The 9837-nt window shown below is 39.2% G+C and overlaps 1 protein-coding gene across 1 annotated transcript; it reads left to right on the top strand.

Annotated features, from left to right (window-relative positions):
- The first annotated feature begins 3248 nt into the window (after nt 1-3248).
- On the top strand, nt 3249-8512 carry gpr184 (G protein-coupled receptor 184). Its single transcript, XM_010729609.3, has 2 exons — nt 3249-3582; nt 6091-8512. The coding sequence occupies exon 2, from the start codon at nt 6095-6097 to the stop codon at nt 7157-7159; it is 1065 nt and encodes a 354-aa protein (XP_010727911.2). The 5' UTR covers nt 3249-3582; nt 6091-6094; the 3' UTR covers nt 7160-8512.
- The last annotated feature ends 1325 nt before the right edge of the window (nt 8513-9837 follow it).

Below are 9837 nucleotides of genomic sequence, written 5' to 3'. Positions count from 1 at the left end.
GAATTATTCTTTAAGACTGGAGAACAGTAAATATTCATAGGCTGAAAGAAAAAGAAAGAGGCACTGATCACTTTTTTCTTTTAAACCCCTCAGAAAAATGTGTCCACATTATTCTACAAAAATTCTGAAAGTTAATAATTTAACAGTTAATCTATAATACTTTAGGGAAATTACAAGAAATCAGGATAAATGGAGTTTGTTTATAAAATTGCTGTCCTCTCCCAAATTCAGAATGAGGACAAAAAAAAAAGGTTTTTAGAGTTTTACTTGTTTTTTCAAATTTTCAAATCACCATAGCTCAGTAGTCCTGCTTCCTGAGATAACCATCAACTGAAACATTGTCAGTGAACACACAAAGCAAAAATGTGATTAGCTCTGCAAATGTTTAGTCTATAAGCGCGTAACATGATCGCAAATTCTGATTGCACTTCCCTCATCAGCCATTCTTACTGCAGAGCCAATGACCTGCAGTTTGGCCATCAAGAACATAAGAAGGCCATGCCAGCTGCTGCGTTTGCCCTCGCACTTAGGCATAATGCATTCTGAGAGGGAATAACTGGACCGTCTAAAACTATTTGCAAAATGACAGAAAATTGCAGAGCAATTTCAGTTATCAGATGCAAAACCATAAGGTACACCAGAGCTCATGTCACACCAATCTGAAAAATACTTTGCATCATACTTCATCACAAAGTGTATGTTATATAATATTATATTTCAAATAATATTTTTCATTAGGACGCAACATGCGACATTGTGCAAATGGAGTCAAATACAAAATAAGCTCAACTTTCAGTGGTTTAAGTGGTCAAGAATGAAGTAGTTAGAAATGTACATCACATTGCTTGTTTTATTTTTTGTCTTCCTATTTTTTTCTTTTTTTCGATTTCCTCCTACAAATTGCACTTTAAAATGTCTGCCCTCGTCATGTGAAAGCTTCACTTCAAAGAAGATACAGCACAGAGTACCACTCTGTGGTCCATCTTGCTAAACCGCCAGGTTGTGAGACCACTACCGCAGTTTGGCTTTAAATAAACTCATGTTGGTGTGCTACATTAGCTTCGAAAACAACAATGTAGTCAGAAGTTTAATCAGCAATCATACGAAATGACAATAAGTTAACATTCGTATGGCAGTACTGTATACTATTATTATTTATGATTGTCCACAACATAACATGCATAATAAGTTGTATAAGAAGCAGGAGCACTTTCCAATAACAAGTAGGCAGAACAGACTTTAAAAAGCATAACATCTGCACTGCACGGTGTATCTATAACCCTAAAGAGGTCCTGCTTCCTGAAGTTATACTTATATTGTCATTTGTTTATTGTAATTATACGTACAATACAGTACATTTGCATTAACCAAGGTAAAACATCATGACCCTTAGCTACCTACATTCAATCACATGCCCTCACTGTACATTTTAAGGATTACTAGTTGCTGTAATTAGATACTCTCTCTCTCTTTCTCTCTGTACCGCTCTCTCTCTCTCTCTCTACTGCTATTGTCCATTAAGGGGTCCTTTTCTAATGCAAATTCAGTGTTAGAGATGGATGCCAAATCCATAGCAACAATTCTGTGCTAAGATTTGTCCCAAAGATCAGATGAAGCTTAAATAAATAACATTATCGTTTCAGTCTTTCTTATTCAGAAGGCTATAACTGTGTCAAACATCCATTTGATTTGACCAATGAAGACGGAAACCTCAGACTAACTTCAACTGAACTTTAGAATACATTTTTGTACGAAGAAAGGACAGTGGATGTTGTCTTTCATTTCTTACACTAGAGATGAGTTAGGAAGGGGTCACAGCAAGTATGTACAGGAGGAATGATCACAGCTATTAATCATTGTTTCACTGTAAATGTTTTTACATGTACACGTGACATCTATTGCACGTCTGTCCGTCCTGGGAGAGGGATCCCTCCTCTGTGGCTCTTCCTGAGGTTTCTTCCACCTTTTTTTCCTGTTAAAGGTTTTTTGTGGGCAAGTTTTTCCTCACTCGAACTGAGGGTCTAAGGACAGAGGGTGTCACTCCCTGTACAGATTGTAAAGCCCTCTGAGGCAAATGTACTTTGTGACTTTGGGCTATACAAATAAAATCTGATTTGATTTGATTTGATTTGATGTTTTTAAAACAACTTTGGAAAAATGCTGATAAATCACAAATTAGAGTAAAAGGTGGTAAATCTTTTCATGTTCATAGCACACGTTGGACAAGTTGTGCAAATACCCATGGGGATCAATACTGTTGTTCCTGGAAAATGCACTGTTGTGAGGTAATGAACTAATTCACAGCGTTCCAAGTAAAGAGGCATGCTTTCAAATATGAATATGCCGTAACTAAAGCCTACCCGCAAAATTTGCTAACTTCCTTTTTTCAATCCACCAGAAATATGATTTACTACCACAGAGTCAGAGTCTGAAACACTCACTTGACCTGTGTGCACTGAGGGGGAAAAAAGGCCCTTTTAGAATTTTTTACTGTAAGACTCATCCGGAAAAATATTAACCATTTCCTCTCTCTAATAAAGCTAATCTCCTCCCTGAGCTGTTTCTGTGTCTAACCTCAGGTATGCATCGAAGGGAAATACGGAACACTCACAGCTGGCGCAAATGTTTACTCAACACATTAACAGACTGGCTGCAGGGATCCTCGGAGAATCTTTTCATAAACATAGAAAGAGCCATGGATGTTGGACTGACACAGGGTTGCTCCGGTTAAAATACTGTGTCTAATAACCACAGAGCTCATTCCACTTCCTGGTACGGAGCCCAGAACATGTAAATCAGCCTCCGTTCAACAGTAAAATGATTGAAGTACTAAACCTTTCTTGCACTGAGTTGTCAAGAATGTAAGGCTAACTCTGCATGAAAGGAATTAAGAGAGAGAGAGAGAGAGAGAAAGATAATGAAGCTGTTGCAAATAAGGGAAGTAACTACACTAATGATCAACTGGTGACACCATAGAAACACTCATATCCATGTGAAAATAAAATGGGGCTATGAAGGTTTAAGTATGTGATTATTGATAGTGTTCTCCAAGAGTTTCACTTCCCATTAAATACAGACGTTACACTAATGGAAGAGTCATTTTTGTCTGTCTCTCGGGAGTATTGACTTCAGGTCCATCACAGTCTAGTGTTTCTCTCCACCCCGGTGCGTACTTCCTCTGTGCACGTGGGCAAAACCAAACCCTCCGCCTACACGTGTCTTCCCCTTTTTGTACTTCACCTCCCTTCTCCACACTCCTTGACATTTCAACTGTGGCTGTGCTCGAGTCATCTTATCCAGAACCAAAAAAAAAAAATAGACAGTACACAGTACAGGATAGAAACACATTGCAATCTGTAGTTACTGTATTGGCTAATTATTATCTAGTGTAGTAACATGGGGAAGTATAGTGTCTTGGCTGCATGTCAGCAGCTCTGAAGAGTCTCTTCTGAAGCTCGTCCTCTGACCCTGCTGGACTGAAGTCTACCAAACCTGAGACACCTCTGGAATGAGTCTGTAACTCTTCACCCACTGGACGTCTTTCTCTTACAATCAAGACATACTTCTTACCAAAAACAAGAGGTGAGGTCTTTATTAATTACTTAAGATGTCTGGAAATTATGCTTAAAAAAACACAGCTAAAAAGTAGAAAAAAGTTAAAATGTTTTTACTTTGCAAGCAGGGTGTATTCATTTAGGTTGAAGCCGCACTTTCTTTCCTAGATGTATTTCTATCCCCATGGACTGTTGTTAAGGGAAATACAGCATGCTTGAGGCTGTATGAGTCAGTGTTGCAAAAATATAATTAGGCTAGAAATATTGATTCTCTTTAGGGTTGAATGCTGTTCGGCAGTCGTCCCAGCGGTAGTCACTACAACAGGTTGCAGAGAGCAGCAGAGACCAAGGATTTAAAAAGAATAAATAGTGGAAATCCACAGAAATGTACTTTGCAAGTGGACTGTGATACCTGTGAAACACAGCTGTGGAATTAGGGAGGCAAAGTATAAAACATAAAACATGTTTTTTCCATTTTGACTGGAAAAGGAGGTGCAGCACATTCCTCCTGTTTAGCTGAAGTTTTGCACGCACTGGTGACGAGGCTATGTAATAACAGCCAGGCTCAGTTCAGCTTGTAATATTAACAAACACATAGTTGGCTAGATAGATGAATGATGTGACAGACTGAAGCTTGGACCAGCTGGATAAGTTGTCATAAATCAGGATTATGTGATAAAATGAAACAGAAACAACTGCCAGCAAGGTGAAAACTTTACAGGAAAGAGAACAAAGAGAAACTATATTGATTTAAACACAGACATAAAAGTAAATAGAATCAACTCTTCCCTGTTATTAGTAAGAGGGGAAGCCCAGTTTGTGGTTAGTCATATCAGCCATACTGATGACTAAACAACAGTCTATGAATAATTTTAGAAAAGGTTTCAGATTCATGAGCAAAAATTTCCAGAATCACACACTGTGTAGTTCCCCAACCCATGTTATTTAAAAGATTTTATGAATAATCCATTAAATCAAACCCATTTCCACAGACACACACACACACACCTACACACATGCACTCACAGGCACACATTATCATCCACTAAAGATGGCCTGACTCTAAATGGCTTCTCCATTATTGAGTTTGGATGGGACAGCCTATCTCTGTCCAGACGATAATGGCATTAGATGCTTCCTGAGCCCATAAACACACCAGGCCAAGCTTAAGCAATAGAACAGAACGTGAACAGGAAACAAATATGAAAGATGGCCACTGAGATTCAGAAAAATACCAATGAAGGCACAAAAACACAGGTTTAAATTCCTCATGGTGAAATTTCAGACAGGAAATTGACAGAAAAAAATCGACATATGAAAACTTTAAAAGCTATTGAGGGCTCTTGTCCTTTTGCATAAAAAATAGCAACCATATGTTGCCTTTAAGGAAGTAATTCCGGGGATCTACATTGAGGAGAGGCTAGTGACTACCCGTGAGGAAAGTTGTTGTTGCTTTTTGTCATTTGTGTTATTTCAGCAAAAGAACATTTTGAACAGGAAGCAATACAGACTAATATACTGAATGTGTCTTGCCTAACAGGCGGGAATCACACCCACAGCTCTATGATGAACTGGGACAGACCATGCATCTGCAGCGTAAATCAGGGAGGGAATTAATAAATTCATACGGGTCACAGAGTTCACGTTACTCATCCTTCAAAGCACAGTAAACATTAAATCCTCTCTTGTCTGGGAGACATGCTTCCACCACCTGGCTCTGCTGAAGTCAGTCAGTCAGTCAGTCAGTCAGTCAGTCAGTCAGTCTCTGTAAGGATACATCTAAATCAGAAATACTGACTGTGGGTTGTTTTGTCCTCACAGAATCACAAATCCATATTACACTAATAAAGTTGTATCAAGCAGGCATTACAATAAAATACAAAGGGTCACTCTGAGAGTTCAGCCTGTGCTGATCCTGACTGCCACTCAGATTTAGATCATGCAGAGCAATAAGCGCAACAATTTATAGACAGTTCAACAAATAGCTGCATTAACACTCAACATTACCATATTGTGATCGGCTAGGCGGGCAGGGAGCAAAGGTTTCGATATTGAATTCATCTGATATAAGGCATTAGTGCCTTAATACGTCCAGTCTCTGTGAAATCAGGACATTTATGAGGAAAGTGCATGAGGTCTTTTTCGAATGCAGAGCAATTGAGGCAATAAAGAGGAAGAATTTTGGCAATCTCAGTTTCTATTAGTACTGTGGGTGTAAACTCTTATCATCAGGGAGCATGACTAAGGCAGTATCTACTTTCGGAGGGGGGACTTCACGTCCAAACACCATATGTTGAGCCAAACTGCCTCTGATTCAAAAACATCTGAGGACAACCAAATGTTTTTATCTCTTGAGCTCACTGAACCACAAAATAGGACGGAGAATACAAAATGTACACGCTAGCACCGATTTTGAAAGTTTCATAGGAGTAAGCTGTTATTTATCCTCTGTCACTTTTAGCCAGCCAAACTTAAAAACTGTTTTTTTCTAACTGTGAAACTCTTGTGTGAAAACTTTTTCTTTTTTTTTTTGCAGTTGAATGAAAGGAACAATGAACACCACGACCACACCACCAGTGAGAACCACCAACTCGTCTGTCAACCCAGATGTGTGTGTTACAATTGGCAAGAGCGCCATCAGTGACTTCCTAATGTCTGTCTACATCCTGGCTTTTAGCTTCGGTTTGATCTTCAATGTGCTGACCCTGTGCCCTATTTGGCAGCAAATGCGGCGACAAAATGTTCTGGCCATCTTCCTGCTCAACTTGTCCATCTCTGACATATTTTTCCTTCTCACTATGCCTCTTTGGATCAATTATTATCGGTATGACCACAACTGGAAGCTAGGTGTCATCTCCTGCAGTATAGCTGGCTTTTTCTACTACTCCAACATGTACATCAGTATCTACCTGCTCTGCTGTATCTCTGTAGACCGCTGCCTGGTGGTCACCTACCCACTCCGCTCCAAGACCCACCGTACATCACGCTATGCCTGGGTACAGTGTATCATTGTTTATATTGTAGTGGCAACACTACACATTATGGTACTGGTCAATGACGATCTCAAAGATGCCCATGATGACATAAACAAAAATGACCGTTGTTATGAGACTTACCCCATGAAGGAACCGGTCGCCTTGTTCAATTTGATTAGAGTGGGCATTGGCTTCCTGCTGCCCCTGCTGGTGCTGACGGTGAGCTACTGGAAGGTGCTAGCCACCGTGGGCCAGAGTCCTGGCCTAACTGCCCAGGCTAAGAGGAAGGTCCGCCTGCTGTCCTTTGGGGTGATTGGGATCTTCTCGGTTTGCTTTGCTCCATATCACATTCTCCTTCTTGTACGCTCACTGATCTTCTACCAAAGTGATGATATTTCTCCACAAGGACCTTACTGTCAGTTTGAACAAAAGATGCACTTTTTCTTCTCATGCACGCTGGCGATGTCCAGTCTGAACTGCGTGGTGGACCCTGTGCTTTATGTGCTGGTCAGTAACGGAGTCCAGGAGGAGGCGAGACTGTGCTGGAGGAGGCATAAAAGGACACAGACTGATACAGATTGTGCTTTGACTGCGTACAACAGAGGAAAGTCGAATAATAATTTAATATGAAAAGTTAGCTGTATGTGGGTGGTCAAGTGCACCTGTGTATTTGTATGCATATGTATGTGTCTGTATATGCATATATATACATGATTATGCATAATTCTGTCGCTATTTAAACACGTCTTCATTTTCAGAGTTAGCAAGTAAGTAGCAGGATTATTTACATGCCATAATCAACCCTCCTTGTACAGACAATCAACATCCTTTAAGAGGACCACATTGCCTCCATTGTCTGTTATTCCCCCCCTCACATCCTGCACAGTGTAGAGGACAGGGTTGAATAACATGCATCTCAGAGCTCTGTAATTGGATTGCACTGCCAGGTTCTACTCTCCCAAGAGTTCTTCAGTGGCGGCCACTTCTGGTTTGTGGTTGGACACTGCCAGAGTTGAAGAGCCCTTGTGTTTTCTCTCCAATCTATACAAGAATATTGTGATTATGTGACCCTGGTATAGCTAAAAGTGCATTAACTCCAACGCATGCCATAAAACATATTTATTAGCATGACTGTGTGTTTATCTGGATGTCAGTGAAACATGTTGAGTGTAAATTCAAATAAAACGGATGGTTTGCACAGGTGCTCGAGTTTTAGGTTGTTTAGTTTATGCAGAAAATATGTGATGATCAATTTTGCATTTGGCAATTTATACATTCCCACAGGGAGGAAAAACCTTGGGAGATGATAAGCTCATCCACGCACTTTGCCATTACCGTCGCACATAAAGGTAATAATAAATCCAGCACAGCTGTGTGCTGCACATGTTTCAAGTGGGCAAAGGCTGCAATCAGACCTGTGTGACTGAAAGAGACGTGCAGAGACACACAGAGAGATTTCGTCTCTGAGTTGTGTTTGAGGTTGTATTAAAATGTTTCCTGGCAATGTCAACATTTTTTCAAGACAATGACGTGAGGAAAAGGTGATGCATTTACAGTGAATCCAACCTGCAACAGAAAGGAGGGGATGAATCAATAACATTAAGGCTGTTATTGCTTTGTTTTATATTTTGTCTATTATTCATACAGAGTCTCTCTCATGCATCAACAGAACTCTGTAGGGCACGTCAATACATCACCAGCTGAGCACTTGGCATATAACCAATATGAATCCCATAGTTGTCAAGGTTTGTACAACCAGTTCTCATTCTTTAAAAGCCTATATTGCTGAGTCCTTGGTATGGTGTAGTGCAAAGCTGTCTCCTGAATACGAACTCATATAACATGTTTTGCCTAATGCGCTCAAGTGGTAATGTAATTGCAACCTGAATTATGTTTACTGGCAATGTTTATTCCAGACCACGATGAAAGGGTAATGTTGGGAAACAAATTAGATTGCGTGAGTGCATAAACAATTTGCTGATATGTTTTTGTGACTTTGCAGATACTCTCATTAAGATGTTCATTTCTTTCAAAGCATACTGTAGTTATTTTTGGTACAAGTGCAGTTCAAGTCTGAGCCCATAGCTTATTCCTCTGTGCCACCTCTAGTTATGCAAAATATATTTAAAAAATATAATCAATAAATCACACAGTTGCACACTGCTGCTGTAAATACTTATAAAAACACCATATATGTTAATCCATGGAGTTCAACTGTTTTAGGAAATGGCTTTTAAAAATATAAACAGTTTCAAGATTTATATCTTCGGTATAGAAACAAAAAAGTCACAGACAGTTTAGGGAAGTTAGAAACTAGAGAGAGATGGTCTAATGCATTTTTGGTTTGTTTACAAAAAGGAACCTAAAGAATAATGAAAACCTTTTAAGACAAGCCGCAGCACATCAGATTCTAGGACAGGGAAAGGTTCTCTTAAGATGTACTTCCATCACTCTATTATTTCACTTCAATACCCTCACAAGTCAGAGCTTGAGGCAATTTGAAGAAGTGCTTCTTCAAAAAAAACAAGATTTGATTCCATATTTCCAAATGTTAAAATGCAGTCAAGTTTAAAGAAATTATCCAAACCTGCAGTCCATTATCCTGTGGCATTTGGCCCAAGATATTATAGATCCATTTTCTCTAGGCTCAGTTTTTAATGAGCTAACTCTGGCTGAAGTCAGACTCCATGGGAAATCAATCGGGTTTCATTGATTAGCTGTTCTGCCTCATAGTGTCATAATGCAGGTTTGGTCTAAATGCATGATATAGGCAGTGGAATATTCTTAGACTGAAGATATTTTAGCACTGACTTGATTATTGTGACACATACCACAGCACTTGATAGAAAGTTAACGTGAGTTACGTTTTTATTTTATAACGAGCGATCATTACTAATCAGTTAATATTACTATTGAGCTGCTGCTCTCCCGCTGCTCATCGTGTCTTGATGAAACAGCAAATCTCGATAATCAGTTCATCTACGATCTAATGCACTTCTGAACCACAAACCCAAAGTGGTTTATCATTAGATTTAATATTTCATTAGAAAAACAATGAGTAGGATATTGAATAATTACTGTATAATTAATACTTTACTGTAACTACATACAGTACATGCAGGCTGCCACTGTTAAATTGAATAATCTCGTTCAAATATGTCATAAATGTTTAAAACAGTTTTTGTGTTTCTGGAATAACTTTTTACCCTAGTGTATAGTGTAAACCTCAGAAATAAACATAAAGGTAGAACATGTAGGAGATCTTAGTACATTTATTTTCAAGTGCCGTGCATCAAATGTGTCCAGCC

Source organism: Larimichthys crocea, chromosome VII, assembly GCF_000972845.2.
Source record: "Larimichthys crocea isolate SSNF chromosome VII, L_crocea_2.0, whole genome shotgun sequence".
Lineage (NCBI taxonomy): Eukaryota > Metazoa > Chordata > Actinopteri > Sciaenidae > Larimichthys > Larimichthys crocea.
Note: the sequence above shows the minus strand (reverse complement) of the source record. Positions and strands in the feature narration are given on the sequence as shown.